The sequence below is a fragment of the Ictalurus furcatus genome, chromosome 1, assembly GCF_023375685.1.
Source record: "Ictalurus furcatus strain D&B chromosome 1, Billie_1.0, whole genome shotgun sequence".
Lineage (NCBI taxonomy): Eukaryota > Metazoa > Chordata > Actinopteri > Siluriformes > Ictaluridae > Ictalurus > Ictalurus furcatus.
The window spans coordinates 15,142,499-15,167,289 of NC_071255.1; the positions used below are offsets into that span (position 1 = coordinate 15,142,499).

At 42.1% G+C, this 24,791-nt stretch overlaps 1 protein-coding gene across 4 annotated transcripts in view; it reads left to right on the top strand.

Annotated features, from left to right (window-relative positions):
- Positions 1-384: 384 nt before the first annotated feature.
- LOC128609615 (transcriptional repressor p66-beta-like) overlaps positions 385-24,791 on the top strand; it is a 30,156-nt gene continuing 5,749 nt past the window's right edge. The window contains exons 1-9 of one of the 4 annotated variants that reach the window (XM_053628223.1): positions 385-572; positions 15,056-15,433; positions 16,383-16,509; positions 16,594-16,725; positions 20,689-20,820; positions 21,056-21,226; positions 22,933-23,296; positions 23,397-23,599; positions 23,719-23,829. In XM_053628223.1, the coding sequence (XP_053484198.1) occupies positions 15,057-15,433; positions 16,383-16,509; positions 16,594-16,725; positions 20,689-20,820; positions 21,056-21,226; positions 22,933-23,296; positions 23,397-23,599; positions 23,719-23,829 (1,617 nt within the window). In that variant the 5' untranslated portion in view covers positions 385-572; position 15,056. Of the gene's footprint in view, positions 573-623; positions 708-9,286; positions 10,391-10,531; positions 10,998-15,055; positions 15,434-16,382; positions 16,510-16,593; positions 16,726-20,688; positions 20,821-21,055; positions 21,227-22,932; positions 23,297-23,396; positions 23,600-23,718; positions 23,830-24,791 lie in introns of those variants that run through there. The other 3 variants (XM_053628232.1, XM_053628250.1, XM_053628241.1) reach the window with 3 other exon arrangements.

Consider the following 24,791-nt stretch of genomic DNA (forward strand, 5'->3'; position numbering starts at 1 on the left):
GTACTGTAATTAATTAAAGACTAAGAATTTTAAGAATATACAATTATGGTGGACTTTGAGAACTAGGACTGCATTTACAGTTGAATGCCACTGTGCTAAGTCTTGTGTGTGTGTGTGTGTGTGTGTGTGTGTGTGTAGGCTAAACAGCACATTACCTAAAGCACTATTTAATACAGTGGTATGAAGTTTAGAAGCAGCTTATGTAACTGTAAAATAAGCACAAACTCGGTAAAGTCCCAGTGTAGAAACTCACTCGCCTGCTCGACCTTTAAACCACTACGGCCACTAGCCACAACAAGCCCATTCACATCTCTCCGTGACCGTCACCGTGGCCCCGCCCCCTTCCCTCCGGCTGACACGACAACAAACCGTAACGCCAGGAACGTCATCGACACTGGCGCCGACCAATCAATGATGCCGTCTGAGCGCGGAGCGAGCGCGCGCCGGGGCCCAATCACAGGCTTTGTGTTGCTCGCCGGTGCCGGGATCAGTCGCCAGAGGTAACGGCAGCGTCTCAGCATCCCAAAAGCAGACCGGAGCGAGAGGGAACCTGCGGGGTGAAGGCGACCAAGGTGAGACCGAGGATGTAGCCGCGGCCCGCGCGCACTCAACTCAACACAACTCAACCCCCCTACAACAATTGAAGGCACGCGCTGACGAGCAGTAAAACCGTGATATTCATACGCCAACGCTCGCGCTGCATTTCGGTACAGTGAGATTATGTACTGTATGACTGTGTGCTTAAAAGATCGCGTCGAGGTGTTAACGATCCCGTTAAAGTAAACACACACGATCGGCGTGTTAGAAGATATGTGATGCGTGTTCTTCATCTGCGACTTTTCACACATATATATCAAGATATTTCCGCTACTCTCGAAACGGTTTGCGCTGAGACGAGCTTTTATTGTTTCTTGGTGAGAACTGAGTCTCTCGGGGTTAAAACCCCCAGATTCGGGGGAAAAAATATTATTCTACCTGCTGCGCGATTACAGCAGCGAGACTGTAAACATAACCTACTGCAACATAAACAGTGATTTGATTATAAATTTGAGGATTTAAAAACAACAACAACAAAAAAACCCAAGTTGATGTTTTGATGTGATGCGTGTGGCTGTGAGTTGTGGATTGCGGACCTCCTGCTGAAGGATATAATAAAGAGATCCTGCCATCAGCCATTTGCGTAAGTCGAGACGTGTTCTCGCCCTCAACTTGTTTCGAGAGCATGCAAATGGCTACCTTGTAATGTCCTATTTATCAGTGCGCGATGATGCTGCTGCTGATGGGCAAGAAAACACAATGTAGTGGGTAAAGTAGCAGTGGAGCGTGAATTGTAACACATCTCCAGGTCAGTACATAGGTCAGTTTAACAGTTTAGTTCAGTTTGCTTTATTTCACTTTGCTTTCTGTGGTGTGTGTGTGTGGTGTTTTAGACAGTGTGTGACACTCAAGAGGCTGGAGTTGTTCACAGTAGACTGACCAAGCTGAATCATACCTACGACAGCCCCGAACACACATCTACACACATCATCTTGCTAGATTTGCTGAATAATAGGCTACACACTTGCACCAAGCACCCAGCAACCCCCTCCTCAGTTAATAGAGCGGAGTGGAGACATGACGGACATCTCTCATGTGACATTTCCTCTTCACTGTGCTTTGCTTCTATGAGGTTCTTGAAATCATCTGCGCTGGGTCCGTTACTACTTCCCAACTTGTTTTGTAAGCTCCTGGAAAATTGATGATCTTTATTGGTCACATGTACATTACAGCACAGTGAAATTATTTTCTTCGCATATGCCAGCATGTTAGGAAGTTGGGGTCAGAGCACAGGGTCAGCCATGATACGGCGCCCCTGGAGCAGAGAGGGTTAAGGGTCTTGCTCAAGGGCCCAACTGTGGCAGCTTGGCAGTGCTGGGGCTTGAACCCCCGACCTTCTGATCAGTAACCCAGCACCTTAACTGCTAACCACTGTCCCCATGATGAACGCAATAAACAACAGAGGAGCTGCACTTGTGCCATTACTTCAAACTTGTGCTTGTTGTACAATTTTTTTTTTTTAATTAAATATTTTTTTTATTAATACTTTGCTGTTATTATGTTGCATCATGTACTCTTCGAAATAAAGGTACCAAACTGGACTTTTCCTTGTTGATGGTGTGACGGCATCAAGGGAACATCTTTTGTAGCTTTTTAGTATGTATGGTTTACCAGGGAAAGTGCATGTGGTGTGTCTTTTAAAAAGCTTTTAAAATTAAGCTTTGACGTTGCATCAGTGTTCCTTAAGGTCCGAGGATGTACCTACACATTTTTTAATGTATAATGATACATACTAAAGGTACAAAAGATCTAACTTTGATAGTACCGCAGGGCAGTGGTGACTCCATGGTTAAGGTTTGGATCAGAAGGTAGGGGGTTCAAGACCCAGCACCGCCAGGCTGCCGCAATTGGGCCCTTGAGCAAGGCCCTTAACCCTCTCTGCTCCAGGGGCGCAGTTTCATGGCTGACCCCATGCTCTGACCTCAGCTCAGCTTCCTAACATCCTGGGATATGCAAAAGAAAAGAATTTCACTGTGCTGTAATGTATATGGGACTCAAGCTTTGTCTTCTAATTCCAAGGAAAAGTACAGCTTTATTTCTGAGAGTGTATATTTGGACTGACAAAGTTGACTTGAGACACTTGCCCCATGTTTGTAAGAATAATAGGTGATCCAATCCTTCTAACCACCTGACTGTCTTTTTAAAGGTGTTTAAATGTGACGTAGTCTATTAGTTAACTGTGGCTTACATGCATTTATGTCCATGCTTTTTTCTCATGTGTTTATTTCCCATGAGTCCTCTGTATGAGGCGATTGTGTGAGTGGACTCTGGAAGCAGACCTGCTGCGCTGTAATAAAAAAAAAAATGAAACCAGGCTTTAACACACACTCATCTCCAGCATTTTGTATCTAATGCAGCAACGTGAACTTGAGTAGAGTAACCACACATACACAAAGTATTTGTTATGTTACTTTTAACACATGACTTCAACAACATGATTTTGGGTGACAGTGTTCCAGTTTCCTAGTTAAAGCAAGGCAAAATGTTCCGGTAAATAAAATGGACAGCCAATGTTAGGAATCGCTTAAAAAATTATAGGCTCAGAAAGATTATGAATGAATCTACAGCACAGCCTATATCATAGTGTGGCATCAGTGAGTGTGGAACATCTGACACCAGTGAAGTTTTTGAGTTTTTATCATTGATTTCTCATCGAATTTTCATGTGTTTACTCATTTTTGTTAAACTGATATCTAAGCTATGGGCTACCATGCGTGAAGCGGTTTACCTTTGAAATGGTTTTTAAAGTGGCACTTCCAGTTTTCCTTCCCTTCATCTTATACCTACTGATGCTCCGGGTTGATTAGGTCTGTATATGCATGTAGATAGTGTTTGCAGACGTGTGTGTATATGGAGTACTGACCACTAATGGCTATGCTGAGGGATAAATCCCTGTTCTGAGGTTAGAAACCGGACTGAACCGGACTGTATACATTTTGATTGTGCTTGGGGCTACGGGTACAAAAAGACAAAGACTAGTGAATGGTGGGTCTTAAAGGAGAAAATAAATCAAAGCAACATAGTAGCACGGATCTCTCTCTCTCTCTCTCTCCTCTCTCTCTCTATCTATCTCTCTCTCTCTCTCTCTGTCTTACTTTCTCTCACTTACTGTCTTCCTGCTTATTTTGTTCTTAAAGCCAGTGTGTCTCATGTCATTGGAATCTGCCATATTTAATCATTGCTTATACCGGACACATACTGCTGGTCCACCTCCAGTATGCATGTGGGCACACACACATGCACACGGAGGCTTCTTTTAGTGTAACCTTACAGATAATCATGTGACCCTCCTCACGCCTGCCTCCCCACAGTCTGGGATCAGTCCTAATTCCTCTCACTCTCTTGCACACATAATCAAAAACAGGAGGCCAATTTTAGAGCACAGTGGCCACAACTACACCCCAGAATACCATGACTTCTCGAGGCTTTTGCGTATGAACACACACTGTTTGTTCAATGTGTTTATTCCACTTTAGGAGACACATCAAGCACTTTGGGTCACTTTGTGTTGATTTATGAACTGGGATGTTTGAGCACCTATACACACACTTGCTGATCCGTCTGTTTTTAACATTTTGTGCGTGTGTGTGTGTGTGTGTGCGCACACTTGTGCGATGGAGTGGGCATAGGGCTTAGACTTAATGGCTTATGGGGCGTCTGCAGTTTTTGGCATTTCTTCACAAGGCTCTGCTTCATTTCAGGGAGCTCTGTGCGTTCAGCTTAACCCTGTCCTGGTGCTGACTTTGTTCATCTCTCCTCTTTGTCTCTCTTTGTCCAAGGCCAGTCCTCTGTCCCTCCATGTTTGCCTTGGGCTACTGCAGAAATTAAATTGATTAGTGGTACTGTCTAAAAATAGATGTACTGGTTGCCATGGCAACCCCCCAGAGCCCGGAGTTGTTGCCTTGTTTGATGAAGACCTGTGCTTAAGTGTTGTAATATTGAGAGAGACACACACACATGCACACACGCACACAGGCTGCGTTATAGTTGACTGATGATGTCCTGATTTACATGGCTACTCCCTTCCTATTTTCTCTCCCCCAGGCGACCCTCTGTGTCTTCTCTTCCTCTTCGAAAAGTGTATTTTGTGCATGTTTTGTGCTTATGTGGAGTGTGTGTTTCCCCCACTCCTCCCCACCAGGTGAGCTCCTCTCCAGAGAAGAAGCCTCAGCTATAGACAGCAGTGACTGAGAGAACAGAAGCAGATATTCTGCTCCAGCTTGGAGAAGATAGGCTTTGGAGTCTACTCTGCACAAATTAGCAGCGTGCCCATTCTCTTGGCTGTCAACATGCTGTGTGTGTGTGTGTGTGTGTGTGTGTGTGTGTGTGGGTTGCTGAATGGTGATAAGGATGAAGTGCTGTCAGTTGGAGGAATGGGCACTTGTGCCAGATCTTCACTTCATTTTGGTGGCTCACTGAGTGTGTTTGGTGATTGCATCCAGTCCGGTATGGTGTCTTGTCTCACGTCTGATCTCCATTCGTGCTCATATGATGTGACTAGATTACACATGCTCCACTGTCCTGACCTCCCAACTCTGCCATTACGTCTTGTGCTGTTAGATTTGTCTGCAGATCATTTGGAATTGATGCATCCAAAAATGGTCAGCTGGGACTGGAGTAGACCGAGACGTAGAATTTTAGCTATTTTGTTCTAGCGGTTATTCATTATTTATTTTATTCATCTGCCACGATTGTGTCGTTCTTAAAAGGCAGCCATGCAGAGAATGATCGCTTCTGAGTTAAAGGTTAATGAATGTATGAAATGTTTGGAGTGTATCGGCAGGTGTCGGAGTCTTATGGTGCTTTTGCGTGACCTAAACAAGCAGAGCTGTGTGAAGACGAGTGGCTCCTCAGGAGTCTCTGAGGAGGTGTTTAGTGTTTAACGGTGACTTGCTGTTCTTTCCTGTACATGTGCAGTGTTTTGTCTTGCGTCAAACATGTCATGAGATGCTGTTTTATGTAATAGCTCAGCTTAAAGGAGCACTGTGGGACAAAGCTAATCGCTGTGTGTGTGAGAGAGTGTGTGTGTGTGTGCGCGCAGAGTTCCCTTAAACACAATGAATGTGTCTGAATCAAGGTCATTTATTGTTTTCTGCATTTTCATGTAAATTCTGTGCTTTTTTTTTGTTGATTGAGTGGCAAAGCAATACGCATTGATTAATTTAGTGGTATGTTTTATATGTCTTCTGTACTGTGTAAATATCAAGCTCAAGCTCAAGGTCATCAAAGTTAACCGACCCTAATTTTCCATGTTAATCATCGTCACTCCCAATGGTCTCAACTACTTTAACTAAATTTAGTTAACTGGGGTACAGTGGCTTAGTGGTTAGAACGTTTACCTCGCACCTCCAGGTTTGGGGGTTTGGGGGGGGTTCCAGGGTCCCACCTCTACACTGTGTACATGTTCTCCCTGTGCTTCAGGGGTTTCCTCCTAGTACTCCAGTTTCCTCCCCCAGTCCAAAAACATGCGCGGTAGACTGAGTGGCATTTCCAAACTATTCATATTATGTGAATGTGTGTTCGATTGTGCTCTGCAATGGTTTGTGCCCCGAGTTCCCTTGCATAGGCCCCGGGTTCCCCTGTGACCCTGTGTAGGATAAGCGGTACAGAAAATGGACAGATGCTTAGTTAACTGGTTTAAGTCTGACTTGGGCGCATTAAATCACGATCTAGCCATTCAGATTTAATACATTTAAATATAAGTTGAGTATAAACTTATAAGCTATAGAAAGTAAGGGCTTATTTATAATGATAAAAGGATAAAGTGTGATTAGGCAGTCTACATATTTATTAGCTGTGCCTTAATCATGGTGTGTTACAAGTCATCACATCTTGCTTTTTTGTGGGTCACCTAACAATGTGAAGTGCTCCAGTGTTCTCAGAGGGAAAAGTAAAGCACCTATCATTATGGTATCTTGCCTAAGAAGGGCCCAGAGAGGAATCTAGGTCTTCCAGTGAGAGCAGAGCTAATTGAATCTTTGGGGCTTTGGGCAGCGCAGGGCATGGCTGGGAAGCAAACCTGTGTCTCACAGCAGGGCAAATTTGACCAGTGCAGTGGAGTGTGTTATAGCTGAGACACCAGTGTTCAGTATAGGATATCATCAGGGTTACGTTAAAAATGTATTCCGTTACAGTTATAAATTACTTCAGAAAAAATGTCATCTGTAACGTAATCCAAGTATCACAATATGAAAGTAATGTAATCTGATTGTTTTTGGATTACTTCAAAGTCACATATGTAAATAAGGTCAAGAGAAAACAATATGATCTAAAATACTTTTATTTACAGCTTATTTTAGAGCTTAAAAACATGTTCAATGTTCGGATTTGTTTTCATAAAATAATGAAAAATTGAAAGAAAGATCACTGTCCCTGATGTGGGTAACATCACATGACAAAAGCTTTGCGCAAAGATTATTTGCGCATGCACCAGGAGGTTGTGAGCCATGACTGGCAAGAGAGAACCAGAACTATAATCAAGCATCTGTCTATATTGTGTTATATTAATCTAAGACTAATTTCTTTGGTTTAAATGAAAAATAAATTGTAATCCTGATAGAATTCCCACTTTTTACAAAATGTACCTGTAATCTGATTACTTAGTTTTTTGACGTAATTGTAACGGATTACAGTTACCAGTTTTTTGTATCCTGATTACGTAACGCTGTTACATGTAGTCTGTTACTCCCCAAGCTTGGATATCATTTGCGTGTAGTTGTATTACGTAAAACTACTGCTTCCATCCATCCATACATCCATTTTCTATACCGCTTATCCTTACTGGGTCTTGGGGAACCTGGAGCCTATCACAGGGAACATAGGGCACAAGGCAGGGGACACCCTGGACAGGGTGCCACTCCATCGCAGGGCACAATCTCATACACCCATTCTCACACACACTCATACACTACAGAAACTTTTGGACCTGCCAATCAGCCTACCATGCATCTCTTTGGACTAGGGGAAGAAACCGGAGTACCCAGAGGAAACCCCCGAAGGACAGGGAGAGCATGCAAACTCCACACATGCAGGGCCGTGGCAGGAATCGAACCCTCAACCCTGGAGGTGTGAGGCAAACGTGCTAACTTCTAAGCCACTATGCCCCCAAACTACTGTTTTTACACAGTGCTTATCTATCTATCTATCTATCTATCTATCTATAACACTATACTATACGGCCAAAAGTATGTGGACACCTGACCATCACAGCCATATGTGGGTCTTCCCCAAACTTTTGCCACAAAGTTGGAGGCACACAATTGTCTAGAATGACCATAATAATGCCATGTATTTGGAATGGGATGTTCATATGGGTGTCATGGTCAGCTGTCCACATGTTTATTTGTATGTGTCTATCTATCTACAGTGCCTCCACTAATATTGGCACCCTTGGTAAATATGAGCAAAGAAGGCTGTGAAAAATTGCCTTTATTGTTTTACCTTTTGATTTTTTGTTCAAAGAATTCACAAAAATACTCTGCTCTCATGGATATCAAACAATTGCAAACAAAACACAGCTTTATCCAACAACAGTCTTGTTAAATATAGGTGTGCAACAATTATAGGTGCCCTTTTAGTCAATACTTTGTGCTACCTCCCTTTGCCAAGATAACAACTCTGAGTCTTCTCCTATAATGCCTGATGAGATTGGAGAATACATGGCAAGGGATCTGAGACCATTCCTCCATACAGAATCACTCCAGATCCTTCAAATTTCGAGGTCCACGCTCGTGGACTCTCCTCTTCAGTTCACCCCACAGGTTTTCTATGGGTTTCAAGTCAGGAGACTGGGATGGCCATGGCAGGACCTTGATTTTGTGGTCAGTAAACCATTTTTGTGTTGATTTTGATGTATGTTTTGGATCACTGTCCTGCTGGAAGATCCAACCACGGCCCATTTTAAGCTTTCTGGCAGAGGCAGTCAGGTTTTCATTTAATATCTGTTGATATTTGATAGAGTCCATGATGCCATGTATCCTAACAAAATGTCCAGGTCCTCTGACAGAAAAACAACCCAAAACATTAAAGAGCCACCATCATATTTAACCATGGGCATGAGGTACTTTTCCATATGGCTACCTCTCTGTGTGCACCAAAACCACCTCTGGTGTTTATTGACAAAAAGCTCTATTTTGGTTTCATCTGGACCATAGAACCCGATCCCATTTGAAGTTCCAGTAGTGTCTGGCAAACTGAAGACGCTTGAGTTTTTGGATGAGAGTAGAGGCTTTTTTTCCTGAAACCCTTCCAAACAACTTGTGGTGATGTAGGTGACTTCGGATTGTAGTTTTGGAGACTTTCTGACCCCAAGATGCAGCTAACTTCTGCAGTTCTCCAGCTGTGATCCTTGGAGATTTTTTGGCCACTCGAACCATCCTCTTCACAGTGCGTTGAGACAATATAGACACACGTCCAATTCCAGGTTTATTCATAACATTTCCAGTTGACTGGAACTTCTTAATTATTGCCCTGATGTGGAAATGGGCATTTTCAATGCTTGTGCTATTTTCTTATAGCCACGTCACAGCTATATTCCTTGTGTATATTCCTTATATCCCCTGTGAAACAGGAAGTCATGTTTGAACAATTTCCTATTCCTAGTCACCCAGGTATACTAAAAAATGTCAAATGTCAATGAGAATATACTTCAAATATATTTTTCTCATATGAATTCATGAGGTGCCAATAATTGTTGCACACCTATATTTAACATAGATATTTTTTTTTTTTTGATAAACCTGTGTGTTGTGTTTGTAATTGTTTGATATCCATGAGAGCAGAGTATTTTTGTGAATTCTTTGAAGGAAAAAATCAAAAGGTTAAACAATAAAGGCAATTTTTCACAGCCTTCTTTGCTCATATTTACCAAGGGTGCCAATATTAGTGGAGGGTTGTGTTTCTGTCTATCTACCTCTCTTGTGCTTTATTTCTTTCTCTCTCTCACTCCTTTCTTTTATTCTTCCTTTCCTTTCTTTCAATCTGTCTTTCCTTTCTCACTTCTAAGTTTGTCCTGGCTTTTGGGACAGCATGTTGTCCCGGTGCATTGTGGGTTCTCAGCCAATGTGTCCGCATTACAATCATACATTGTTCAGTTTATGGCCGCACTGCACCTAGAGCTAACTCTTACTGCCCCGAGGACACACTTTTGGTTACTGTGTAGATATCTGTAACTATAACAAGGAAGTGAATAAACTGTGTGTGTCACTGCTATATTCAACATTTGCTCCTCAGTAGCTGTCACTGGTTTCATCTTTCTGTTTTCTTAAACTCCTCCTCTCCCAAAAAATTTATAACCATAATTTATCTATTTAATTTAAAAAAAAAAAAAAAAAAAAAGCTTTAAGAAACCTAAAACAGTAAACTTTGTATCTTGTGTGATTAAATGTTCAGCATGTCTGAATGTACTACTAACATTATCAGTGAGATCCACATTCCACATTTCTGTTGGACAGAGGCAACAGCACTTTGATCAGAATGCTAACAGATTATTTGGAAACATGACTGGGGGAGGTGTGTGTGTGTGTGCACGTGTGTGTGGGATGTCGGCTGTGAGAGTCTCTGTAGAAAAAGAAAGAAAGATGGGGGTTGGGTTCGTTGAGCCCAAACTGCCCAGTACAGTACAGCGAGCAGATTGATTGGCAGCCAGATGCGGAGTGAGCAGAGAGGATTGTGGGATGGGGGAGGGGCGGGACGAGGTATTGCTACACATGTGTGCCACTGACTGAGGAACAGTCGCTGGATTTGTGCCACTCTGCTGGCATTAAAAAAAACCTCTTCTTTGGGGTGGTTGTGTGTAAGTGTGTGTGTGTGTGTGTGTGTGTGTGTGTGTGTGTGTGTAGGAGAAGAAGAATGTCTGCGTGTGCATGTGTGTGTGTGTGTGTGTGTAAAAGAGTAGGAAGAGATGGAGTGAAAGAGCGCAAAAGTAAGTGTCTGTCTGTGTGTGTGTGTGTGTGTATGCAAGGGGAGGGGGGAGGACAGGGCTAACAAAGGATCTACACACACTGGCATGACTTAGGCTTCCGTGTGGATGTTTCTTTGTGTGTGTCTCCAGCAGTAATGTAATTCAGGCTCTCGCAGTCTGACTTTTAAAGCTTAATCAGTCTGTAGCTTTACTTCTTTCCTTTCTTCTAACCACACACACACTACACACTACACACACTTTGCACATATTTAATTGCCTTGTCTGGATAGTCACTCTACTTACTAAGTCTGATTTGGTGAAGATTTGGAGAGATGACTAATTCATGCATGTATAAGTGTATAAGGTTTGTTTACTCATTTTACACACTGCAAAATTTCATGTATTTATTTATTTTTTTATCTGTGGAAGGTGCATGTTCTTCTCAAACTATGGTCTGTTGATGAGATGGATGGTGGAAGTGTCTACAAGAGGGTATACGGTATGTGTGTGTTTGTGTGTCTGATCTTGTCGCTTACCATACCTCCATCTTAACACCTCCGTTTTCCTGCCATGTGAGAGCTGCTGGAGGCGTACAAGGACTGTGTTGACTGGCAGAGCGCCCAGTGCTCTGTGTGCGTGCGTGCGTGCGTGCGTGCGCGTGTGTGTGTGTGTGTGTGTGTGTGTGTGTGTGTGTGTGTGTGTGTGTGCGCATGTGTGGACACATATGCAGCTCTGTGTACAATTATGGCGTGTGTGTTGGGCAGGAAAGTAGGAAGCTGATTAGTTGAGGGAGGAAAAATGCAACAGACTTTAGAGAGAGAGAGAGGCATAGTGATTTTCTGTTTCAGAAGAGCATAAGATGGACCCTCTAGTGCGAATATCACATTTGAGGGTAGTTGCATCATGCAGATCTACCAAAGGCAGTTCCAAATGGTTACTATTCCCTGAGGGTTGGTTGGTTAGTTCCACCCTTCTTTTTTATACTGTACACAATCTGAGTTTTGCCTCCATATATCTCTTTCAGAAGTGCTTCTCCTGGTTGCTTCTGTGATCTCCGAACCTGTGGATCAGTGAATAGTCACTGCCTCCATAAGCATCCAGTTCTCTCTGCATATATAAATGTGTAAGTGGTGGAGAGAGCAGAAGGCTTTGTATGTGACGTGTTAAGGAAATGTGATATTTTGCCTTTATGCAGTACACACTGCACAGAATAACAGGAACAGCCTCAGATGAAAATACACTTGTAGACAAAAGGCTCCTCAAGGGTTCTTTGGATGGTTCTAAGTTTCTGAAGAGGTGCCTTTTCTGAAAGGGAAACCCTCTTTTTTTTAGGATTCTATGTAGAACCTTTAAGGGTTTCCCTGAAAACACAAACTGAATAATCCTTGAGTTGGTGTTAGGTGGTATCTTTTCTTCTTTTTTCCCCCCTAAGAGTATAGATGGTATAAATGCGCAGAAGTGAGCAGTCCGACTGTGATGTAAATCACATTTAAATCTAAGTTGCACTATAATTTAAAAAAACAACTTATTTGTTTAATGCACTTTTCACAACCAGTTACTAAACTTTTAAATAATACAGACAAATTATACAACAGAAAAAACAAGACAATTAAGACAATAAAATAGCATGTTTGTGCTTTTCTGCCTTAAGCCTAGATAAAATATATAGTATATGAAAAAAGAGTGAATTCAAGCATCTACACTTTGTGGGTGATAAATAAAAAGGCTGGATTGTTGAAGAGCAGGTTGGAGTGGCATAGAATTCTGTGAAAAGCTGTTTTGCTCTTAGCTTGGAAAGATATGGCTGTGTCAGGCACATCATGATGATGGGAGAGTAAAATTATGTCCAACAAAATATGCCTAAAATGACACTTTATTAGTTTAAATGTTGAAACATCTAACGAGAAAAAAATTACCATTTTGCTCAAGGGATGTTTTCTACTTCAGATTTGATGAAACGTATAAAAACACACCAACTCGATATGCAGACCATGTATAGTAGTTATATACACTAACTGAGCACTTAGCATTAGGAACACTATACTTATACTGGGTAGGGCCTCCCTTTGCTCTCAAAACAGCATCAATTCCTTGTGGCATTTATTCCACAAGATGTTGGAAGCATTCCTTTGAGATTCTGGTCCATGTTGACATGATTACATCACACAATTCCTGCAGATGTTTCAGGTTCACTGTCATGCTGTGAATCTCCCGTTCTACCACATCGCAAAGGAGTTCTATTGGATTCAGATCCGGCGACTGGGAAGGCCACTGAAGAACACTGAACCCATTATCATGTTCATGAAACCAGTTTGAGACGACTTTTGCTTTGTGACATGGTGCATTATCACGCTGGAAGTAGCCATTAGAAGATGGTAAATTGTGGCCATGAAGGGATGCACATGGTCAGCAACAATGCTCAAACAGGCTGTGGCATTCAAGCGATGATTGGTATTACAGGCTCAAATTGTACCAAGAAATCATTCCTCGCACCATTACACAACCTCCACCAGCCTGGACTGTTTCCACAAAGCAGGTTGGGTCCATGGATTCATGCTTTTGGAGCAAAATTCTGACTATCTGTATGATTTTATGCATTGTATTGCTACCACATGATTGGCAATAATGGTGCCTTTTTTAATGAATGCTTTTTAATTACTGCATTTAATTATTAAAAAAAAGCATATAATTGCAATTTATGCAACAGTACAGAAAGATAACTAAATAATATTCTTTATTGCTTGCTTGGTTTGTTGTTAAATCCAGCACTGTTTGTGATCCAGAGTGCCTTGAATTTTGGTTTTGGCTTTGGCCAAGAATTTTTATTTCGGTGCATCATTAGTGGAATCTAAAGGTGTTTAGCATCTCAACTGAATGTACTACCACCAACTGAGGAGAGGTGGGTGTAAGGAACAATGAGCAGTACCTGTCCAAGGACCTGAGGGTGGGAGTCTATGGAAGGAGAAGTTTAGGTAGGTGTATAAGGGCAGGGCTGTGTGGTACTTTGCAGGTCATAGTTTTTTGTTTTTTTTTTGTATGCAGTATGAGATGGGTAACCAGTGTAGGTGGTGATCCAGAGTAATATTAGTTGACTTTTTTTGTGTGTTTTTTTTTTTTTTTTTGGAATGGGTGAGTAATATGGTTGCAGTTGGAGATTTGAACACAGACTTTTGGAAAGGAGACTATTAAAAGGGTGTCAGAAATTCTCTATATGCCTCTGCATCCTTGAATGCTTGAATGCTGCTGTGGTTACAGTTGTTTGCAGTTTTCACAGTTAGTTTGATTACATCTGTCTTTACTACTAATCTGTGCAGCGCTGTGATGTCTATATGTGATATCATTGGAAACCACTGTATGCCTGCTTAAAGACCCACTTTTACTGCTGTGACTCCTCTCGGCTCTCTGGACCTGCCTGATTCATCCTGATATACGTCTGCTTGGAGCTTTCTTCGCTTGTGACTTACCTTCTCCTCTCGTTGGTCCTACATGGATACCCTGAAGACTCACCTTTGCTTCGGTTGATGATCATAATCTCACCATCACGCTGTAGATGAGTACTTGAGAAGTTCTGATGTCACAGTGTGCACAGTGTGCTCATAATGAACATCCTTTCCACTCAGTTAGTACTGTTTGCCTTTACTCTCCTACACCTGTATATACGCCTTTACTCTCCTACACCTGTGATGATTTATAATCCCACCATGCAGTGTCACTCTGGATGGGTTCTCTTTTGTGTCTGGTTCCTCTCAAGGTTTTTTTTTCCCTTGCCACTGTCACCTCTGTGATCTAAATCTACATCCTGATGTCTGCTAAGATGTTTTGTGACAATGTCTACAGCTAAAAGCACTACAAATCAAATGGAATTGAATTGAGTAGCAGCTTGGACATTTTGATTAGCTTTAAATAAGTGAGTCAGTCTGCGATCATTGTCGAAGACTGCTCTACACTGGCTTTTACGACGGAAAGTGTTCCTGAAAGGTCTTGCAAAATAGCAAATTAAACCTTCTTCGTTTATCTCATGATGAGTGATAAAGTGCTCTGATTTAGATTTAGACTCGGAACAGAAAGTGTGTATTGTAGTCAGATTTTCTGCTTTTCTGTTAATTGTCCCATATGTTTTAAGTGATGATCTGACTTAAGTCCAGATGGTAGGATTTGGTGAAATGGCGCAATCAAGGACATGAAGGAAGCACAGAGGACAGTAATTAGAATTGTCATGATTTTGGAGGCTATAAGGTTGTAATCTTTCCCTCATGAAGCAAGTCTTCTATATACAAAACTTTTCTGTGTTTAAAAGGATCATATGTCAAGGGCATAGAGCATGTCTAATTACAGAGACATTGTTTTCTCACAAACAATGGGAAAGAGGGAAGAATATGTTCAAAATTATATCAGCTTATATATATATATATATATATATATATATATATATATATATTCCATATAGCTGTGATGATTTATTGCACGACAGATTATAGTGCTTAACTTTGTTTTGCAAGAGAAACGTTTTGACGGCTGTATATGTTTTTTTGCATGTATATGCATGTTCTCCTCCAGAATGGACCGTATGAGTGAGGAGGCATTACGGCTGAACCTGCTAAAACGAGGCCTGGAGACAGGAGAGGAGCGCAGCCGAGCTCACGATGACGTCCTGCCCAAGAGGCTGAAAATGGAGGGTCATGAGGCCATGGAGAGACTGAAAATGCTCGCACTGCTGAAGCGCAAGGATCTGAGTGGTCTGGAGAGTGGCTCTGGCACACTAGGGGATCTCCGAGCCTCTGGAGCCAGCAGCCATGCTGCGTTACAGAGCTACACGGCTTATGAGGAGAAGCTTAACGGCAGCCTGAGGACGCCAGCCGTGTCCCACTCTCTTATGGGCCGCAGCGGGAAAGAGAACATCAATGATGAGCCGGTGGACATGAGTGCCAAGAGGAGGTGAGGGGGAGAGAGTGTGGTCAGTTTGTGCTGTGTGAGATACATATAATGTACAAAACTCAGCTCAGTGTTGTAAATATACTGGATTAATACAACAGAATCAGTATTACTAAATTAAATGGTGTGACTGGGAGTATCGTCCACTGTCAAGTGGTACTTATTTATGCAACCGTATAATAATTCTGTTATTGACTGAAAAGCTCTTTAAAATGCTATTGTCACAAAAAGCTGTCCTATTAGTATGATTATCACATTCAGCTGTCCTGCAGTGTATTGGAAGTAATTGGACGATTGTGAATTCATGTCCCAGGACTGACAGAAAGCCACTGATGGGCCCTTGAGCAGGCTCCTTTAACCCTCAACTGCTTAGCTTACAACCTGTCTCAGTTATATCCTGCCTTTAAAAATAATCTGCCATATGAGTCAATGTAAATGGGAAACACAATCAGCTGACATACTACTTTAAACATTACCTTAACTATTTAAACATTTCAAACTTGTCAATTAAAAAAAAATATATATATACATATTAAAGTATGTGTTGGGGGGGGGCACAGTGGCTACGTGGTTAGCACGTTTGCTTCTCACCTCTGGGATTAGGGGTTTGAATGCTGTGTGTTTGTGCCCTGTGTGCACAGAGTTTGCATATTCTCCCTGTGCTTTGGTGATTTCCTCCAAGTACTCCGGTTTCCTTCCCCAGTCCAAAGACAGCGCTGTAGTCTGATTGGCATCTTTAAATTGTCTAGAACTTGTGTGTGTGATTGTGCCCTGTGATTGGTTGGCAACCCATTAAGGGTTTCCCCTACCTGGTGTCCCCTGGGATGGGCTCTAGGCACCCCTGTGACCCTGTACAGGATAAGCGGTACAGGAAATGGATGGATGGATGGATGTATTAATGTATAGGAACATTGCACGATTTTTGACAATTTGATGTTATGTATGACTTCAGTGTTGTGGATCGAGAGCGTCAAACTCCCTCTCCAGATGTGATTGTCTTATCTGACAACGAGGCATCTAGCCCCAAAGGAGCAGGCAGAGAGGAGAAAGTGAAGCCTGTAAACCTGGACATGTTCAAGGTAAAAAGGCAGTGAGGAGACAGTCTGTGTTTTCTCCTCTCTGTGTGTTCGTGTGTGCATTATGTCTGGGTGTCTGTGTTGCAGGGGAAGAGTGTAGCTGAGCGCCAACGAGTGATTAAGGCTTTAAGAGAGGAGCTGAGACTTGAGGAGGCTCGTCTGGTTCTGCTAAAGAAACTCAGACAGTCTCAACTACAGAAGGAGAACCTCGCCCACAAGGTCTCTATCTCTAGAGAGACTCTCTCTGTCTCTCCCTTCACTTTTTTTTTTTTTAAACAGTTCATTTAATCCACTGCCTATTAAGCAGTAATGAAATTAAATTCAGTTTTGCTTTATTTTCGGAAAACCAGAGAAAAAAGGCTGTGTACTTTGTCCTGGTGTACAGAAACAGCATGTTTTTTAAAGTTATTTATTTTTATTTATTTAAGCACACATGCAAACAAATTAAGTGTAGTCTCATCGTCATTATATAAAAAAAAATCAATGTAACATTAAATGTCTGGTCTTGATTGATGGACAGTAGAAAGTGTCACTTTGTTGTTAGAATACATTTCTGTGATAAGAAAAGAAGTATGAAATGGACATGGACCAGCAACATCAGCTGTTTTGTGTGGGGGTTTTTTGTGTTATTTTCATCAGCTGTTCAGGTTCAGTCAGAGGTGTGCCAGATTGAAATGTTACCATAATGGTGAAAAAACAAACAAAAACATGAAATGCAGAACACAAATGGTATTGCTTTTCATTGGTGACATGCAGAAAACATGCCATCACTGTTCACTCACGGCTCTAAGCCATTGTTAGGGATATGGTTGTGAGAAGGACCTGACTGCATCTTGAAGCTTGAGCTTTACTTTCCAAGAGGCCCTATAAAGGAATCATATAAAGGAACACCCTTTATTCTTTCTTACTGGCTCATTGTGGCACCTGCATGGAATGTTGAACCCCTAATCATTAAACTTTCAAAAATTACTACTTAAACATGATAAAAGTGTCTCTATGACTGCATTTCAGTGTGGCGTGGTGCATACACACTGATGGAAGTGAAATACCAATGCAGCAGAGTGAAATACACTGACATCTGACATGACTTAAGCATTTAATTCTTAAAAATCATTGTCCTAATGATTGTCATTGAAGAATCAAGCAACATAAGAGCAGTGTAGTGAAAATTTTGCTTTTCAGTGTTGGCAAGTCACTAATGAAAAGCAATACTGTTTTGCATATTGTATGTCACATGTTTTTACTGTTGTGATTGCTTTTTGATCTGGCACTTAATCTTTGCCAATGGACATTCCCAGTTTTATACACACACACACAGCAAAAAAAGTAATGTTCTCTCACATTTACCTGCTTTTATTTCCAGCAAATTTCTTAACATGTATAAATATTTGTATTAACGTAAAAAGATTCAACAACTGAACAGACATTTGAGGAACAGAAATGGAATAATGAGTCCCTGAATAATGGGGGGTCAATATCAAAAGTAACAGTCAATATGTGGTGGCCACCAGCAGCTTTAAGTACTACAGCACATCTCATCCTCATGGACTGCACCAGATTGGTCAGTTCCTGCTGTGAGATGTTACCCCACTCTTCCACCAAGACATTTGCAGGTTCTCAATCTCGTCTGGTTGGGATGCATGTTTACATGTAATTTTCCACTGCAAGGACGATCAGCTGTCCTTCCTGTCTCCTTGTAGCACTGTCTTAGGCGTCTTATATTCCAGACATTGCAGTTTATTGCTCTGGACACATCTGCAGTCCTCATGCCTCCCTGCAGCAGGTCTATGGCATGTTCACGCAAGTGAGCAGGAACCCTAGGCATCTTTCTTCTGGTGTTTTTCAGAGTCAGTTGAAAGGTGTCTTTAGTGTCCAAAGGTATTGTAACTGTGACCTTAATTGCCTACCGCCTGTAAACTGTTAGTGTTTTAGGGACTGTTCCACAGGTGCATGTGCAATAATTGTTTATGGTTCATTGAAAAAAGCATGAAAAACATCGTTTAAACCCTTTCCAATAAAGATCTATAAACCTAAAATTATCAATTAAAATACAGTCTCCTGAAAAAGGGATGTTTCTTTTTTGCTGAGTATATACACCAATCAGCCATAACATGAAAACCACTGACAGGTGAAGTGAATAATATTGATTATCTCGTTAAAATGGCACCTGTTAAAGGGTGAGATATATTAGGCAGCAAGTGAACAGTCAGATCATGAAGTTGATGTGTTGGAAGCAGGAAAAATGGGCAAGTGTAAGGATCTGAGTGACTTTGACAAGGGCCAATTTGTGATGGCTAGACAACTGGGTCTGAGCATCTCCAAAACTGCAGGTCTTGTGGGGTGTTCTTGGTATGTAGTGGTTAGTACCTACCAAAATGGTCCAAGGAAGGACAAGTGGTGAACCAGCGCCAGGGTCATGGGCACCCAAGGCTCATTGATGCGCATGCAGAGCAAACGCTAGCCCGTCTGGTCCAATCCCACAGAAGAACTACTGTAGCACACATTGCTGAAAAAGTTCATGCTGGCTATAATAGAAAAGTGTCAGAACACACAGTGCATCACAGCCTGCTGCGTATGCGGCTGCGTAGCAACAGACCGGTCAGAGTGCCCATGCTGATCCCTGTACACTGCCGAAAGCACCTGCAATGGGCTCATGAGCACCAGAACTGGACCATGGCGCAAAGGAAGAAGATGGTCTGGTCTGATGAATCATGTTTTCCTTTACATCATGTGTGCGTCGCTTATCTGGGGAAAAGATGGCACCAGGATGCACTGTGGAAAGAAAGCAAGCTGGTGGAGGCAGTGTGATGCTCTGGGCAATGTTCTGCTGGGAAACATTGGGTCATGTGGATGTTACTTTGACACGTACCACCTACTTAAACATTGTTCCAGACCAAGTACGCCCCTTCATGGAAACGGCATTCCCTAATGTCAGTGGCCTCTTTCGTCAGGATAATGCGCCCTGCCACACTGCAAAAATTGTTCAGGAATGGTTTGAGGAACATGACAAAAGTTCAAGGTGTTGACTTGGTCACCAATTTCCCCAGATCTCAGTGTGATGAAGCATCTGTGGAATGTGCTGCACAAACAAGTCCGATCCGTGGAGGCCCCACCTCGTAACTTACAGGACTTAAAGGATCTGCTGCTAACATCTTGGTGCCAGATACTACAGCACACCTTTTGAGGTCTTGTCGAGTCCATGCCTTGACGGATCAGAGCTGTTTTGGTGGCATAATGGGAACCTACACAACATTAGGCAGGTGCTTTTAATGTTATGGCTGATCAGTGTATGTGCGTGTATCCAGAATGTCTCTCAGAAACCACTGAACCCCACTGACAACCCAAGCTGGCTATGTGAGATTTAGGTACGTTTCTTGCTTTTGAGGTTTAAATCAAGGGTTCTTATCTCCAATCCTCAGGTCCCTCTACCATGTGCAGTTTGATATTGTCCCTTCTGTTGACATGCCTGATCCATATGTTCAGCTCATTTTTAATCCCTTATTGAGATGGGCCAAGTGTGTAGCAAGGGTAGGGTGAACTTCAAACTGTGGGGTCTCAAGAACCTTTTGTTTTAAATTATTAAAGAATATCAAATATTAAAACATTTTATAACCATGATAAATGCTTCACCATAAAACGAATGAGCTCAGAGTACTCCACATTAACATCTGAACATTTTAAGTAATAAGAGGAAATTTGAATCATTATAATATTCTTCATCGTTTGTCAGCGTATGCTTATTACTGCTGTGGGAAAAACCCTTTTATTTGTCACATCGCCTTATAATTAAGTGCCCTGTGAAAAAATTAATACAAGACTGAATTCCCTTGGCCATAATGTGATATCGGCTGCCTTTGTCTTCTGGATGAATAAGAATTCCAAAAGACAGTGAAATAAGATAATGGAATCTTGGACAACAACTGTACTTATAATGTTCTACAGAATGTAAAAATATAACATTTTTCTGATTTTTCTCATTATTGTTATTATATATAATTCTCATCTCAGTATTATACATCATTAATATATACCATGGTTGCCCAGCAACATCTCTGGATTGAAGTAGGCAGTATATTTTATGGTAGGTGTAAAGGAAGTCTTCTTGTGTGTGTGTGTGTGTGTGTGTGTGTGTGTGTGTGTGTGTGTATATAAATGTTTTTTTTTTCTTCCTCTGTCACTCAGGTATCAGTGGTGCAGAGCAGTTCTTCATCCATTCATCCCTCAGCCCACAGCTCTCAGTCTAGCAACAAGCTACCCATCAGATCTGGCCACACGCACCACAGTGGAGATGCCCAGAACCTCCGTGCTGCACAGGTCAGGAGGACACATGCTAACCTCAGCACACATAACCACATACTCATAAGCTTTTACAGGACTTTATGTTGAGCAATGTAATGTCAAATATCAGCAGACATGCAGACGCAGCCCATGACTGCCATCCTGTGGTCATGAATAAGCTTGCATTCTTGAAATGCATAAGTCAAGCAGAGAGAGAATTTCACTGTAGCATTTGTGTAGTTTGGCACTGTGACGCTGTTTCTATCCTCAGGGACAGAGTGTGATCCGGTCTGCAGCCAGTGCCTCCATTCCCCAGATGATGATGTCACAGCGAGTGGTTGCTCCAAGCCCGGGGCAGCTGCAGGGCCACAGAGTGTCAGGCAAACCAGGCAGCATGCGCACATCCACTTCCAGCATCAACAGCACTGTCAACTATCAGCAGGTACTGTGTGTGTGTTTAAATGGGTCTGTAAACTATATAAACTTATTGAACACTTTATAAGGAACACCTACTGTGCACTACTCATTCATGCAATTATTTAATCAAGCAATCATGTGGCAGCAGTACAACGCATAAAATCATACAGATACGGGCCAGCAGCTTCGGGTAATGTTCACATCAACCATCAGAATGGGGAAAACATGTGATCCAAGTTATTTTGACTGTGGTATGATTGTTGGTGCCAGACAGGCTGGTTTGAGTTTTTCTATAACAGTCTCTAGAGCTTACTCTAGTAATGGTGCACTAAAGAAAAACTAACAGTGAGTGGCAGTTCTGCAGTCGGAAACGCCTTGTTGGTGCGAGAGATCTAAGGAGAACAGCCAGACTGGTTTGAGCTGACAGAAAGGCTACAGTAACTCAGATAAGCACTCTATACAATTGTGGTGAGCAGAAAAGCATCTCAGAATGCACAACATGTTGAACCTTGAGGCGGATGGAATACAACAGCAGAAGACTACGTCGGGTTCCACTTCTGTCAGCCAAGAACAGAAATCTGAGGCTGCAGTGGGCACAGGCTCACCAAAACTGGACAGATGATGACTGGGAAAATGTAGCCTGGTCTGATGAATCTGAATTTCTGCTGAGGCACACAGATGGTAGGGTCAGAATTTGGCAGCAACAACATGAATCCATGGACCTGACCTGCCTTGTGTAAACAGTCCAGGCTGGTGGAGGTGGTGTAATGGTGTGGGGAATGTTTTCTTGGCACACTTTGGGCCTGTAATACCAATCATTCATCGCTTGAATGCCACAGCCTGTTTGAGCATTGTTGCTGACCATGTGAATCCCTTCATGGCCACAATTTACCATCTTCTAATGGTTACTTCCAGCATGATAATGCACCATGTCACAAAGCAAAAGTCGTCTCAAACTGGTTTCATGAACATGATAATGAGTTCAGTGTTCTTCAGTGGCTTCAGTTCTTCAAAGGACTGTTCCCAACATCTTGCAGAATCCATGCCATGAAGATTTGAGCAAAGGGAGCCCCAACCCAGTATTGGTATAGTGTTCCTAATAAAATATTCAATGAGTTTATATACTATGTAGTCTTTCCTACAGCTCATATTTACATATTCATCATTGGATCTGTATATAACCACATTACTATACATATATAACGTGTCATTCTATTTATCTGCTTAAACGGCACAATTCCACTGCGACTTTTAATTGAATCTGATTTACATTCGCTAACGTAGGTCTCCATTTTAACAATTTTAAACCACCAAACAATGCTAATGAGTGTTATAGATGGACCCCTCTATGTTGTAGTACTAGCCTAGTTTATGGCTGGCTTTCAGGGATGTTCTTTCGTGAGATTCTTAAACTTGTATTGGGGTCTTAATTTGAACACAGTTGTGTGTCTGCCCAAAGTGTATATGTAGAGAAGACAAACAAAAACAGCCTCTTTTTAATTTTAAGAGATGAAGAAAAATTAAATAAAGTAAATGTTTATGGAAAATTGAAAGAAATGCTATAAAGTATACAGAGCATTCTCCTTAAAGTGAAAATGGGGTGTGATTTATTATATTACAGTATTTTTGTTTTGACACCATCTGAAACATCTTTTGCAAGTCAGTTTATGTATTAAACACGAATTAACACTGTGTGTGTGTGTGTCTGCACGCATGTGGTGCTTGTTACAGGCCTCTAGTCAGCAGGTGTCCGTCCCCCAGCGTTCCAGCTCCTCCTCCATCTACATGAACCTGGCACACATGCAGGCAGTGGGCGTGGCTGGGATAACAGGCGGAGTGGGTGTGGCTGGTGTGACAGGTGGAGTCAGTGTTTCTGGGGTGGGCTCTTCCTCCTCTAGCTCTGTGCAAGATGTGGCCAGCAGTCAGGCTGCAGCCAAATTGGCTCTACGTAAACAGCTGGAGAAAACCCTGCTGGAGATCCCGCTGCCTAAACCACCTGCACCTCTCCTCTACTTCCTGCCCTCAGCCGCCAACTCTGAGTTCATCTACCTGCTGGGCTTGGAGGAGGTGGTGCAGAGCGTCCTTGACAGCCAGGGTGAGAATGCTAATAGTGCAGAGATTCGTTTACCATTTGTTCGCCTTCTCTTTATTTTCTTTGTGATATTAATTCAAATTTAAAGTGTGTGTGTGTGTAGGTAAGCTGTGTGGAGCAAGTGGTCGCCTGGAGCCCTTTGCTTGTGCTCAGTGTAAAACTGACTTTACCCCTCACTGGAAGCAGGAGAAGGGTGGACGCATCCTTTGCGAAACATGCATGACGTCCAATCAGAAGAAGGCTCTGAAAGCCGAACACACTAACAGGCTGAAAAACGCCTTTGTGAAGGCTCTGCAGCAAGAGCAGGTAAAGTCGAGCTCGCCTAGGTGTTTGCCCAACTACAGCTTACCACTATGGAGAGGTACTTGTGTACTGTGTGCTTCATATGCTCATTCTTTGTATGCGTGTGTGTGTATGTTTTGTAGGAGATTGAACAGAGATTACAGCAACAAGCTGCTCTGTCCACCAGTTCTACAGTGTCTGCTGCTAGTGTGAGCAAAGCTGAGTCCATGATGAGGCACCACACCATCAGACAGGTATACACACACACACACACACACACACACACACACACACACACACGAACAAGCACTGTAAAGCCCTTTGAACCTACATAAGTGGATCGTATAAAGTTTATTAGATACACCTACTGTATAGTTTATTAGGTACACCTACTGTATATATAGCTACTATAGGTAGCAACCTATAGTAACTGAACTGCCAGTCGATCACCATACTATTTATCAGGCACTCTTTAACATGGTTGTGTGTGAGTGGTACTGTTCCAAGTGGTTCAGGTGCAGCGGTGCTGTTGGGGAATTGCAGGGACACCTCCAACCCAAAAATAGGAGGGACAACTAATAAATACTCAGCTAACAGCATCCTGTAGTCAGAAATGGTCAGAAAGTGACTATTAAAGGCTAAATGAAATGCAAAAATGAACACGCAGTACATGGAGGAAGCTGAGCTCAACAAAGTAGGCATAATAAAGTTGTTCAGAGGTGACACTTCTATGTCAGTGCCACTGATTTGTTGAGGATAATTTATAGTCAGCGGTGGTCCCATTTATTGATGTTCTGTTTATTAGGTGCTGACAAATTGTGCATATTGTGGCCTATGGTCAGTAATTGTATATGCAGGTGTACATGATAAAATACAGTGAGGGGAAAAAAGTATTTGATCCCCTGCTGATTTTGTACGTTTGCCCACTGACAAAGAAATGATCAGTCTATAATTTTAATGGTAGATTTATTTGAACAGTGAGAGACAGAATAACAACAAGAAAATCCAGAAAAACGCATGTCAAAAATGTTATAAATTGATTTGCATTTTAATGAGGGAAACAAGTATTTGGCCCCCTCTCAGTCAGAAAGATTTCTGGCTCCCAGGTGTCTTTTATACAGCTAACGAGCTGAGATTAGGAGCACACTCTTAAAGGGAGTGCTCCTAATCTCAGCTTGTTACCTGTATAAAAGACACCTGTCCACAGAAGCAATCA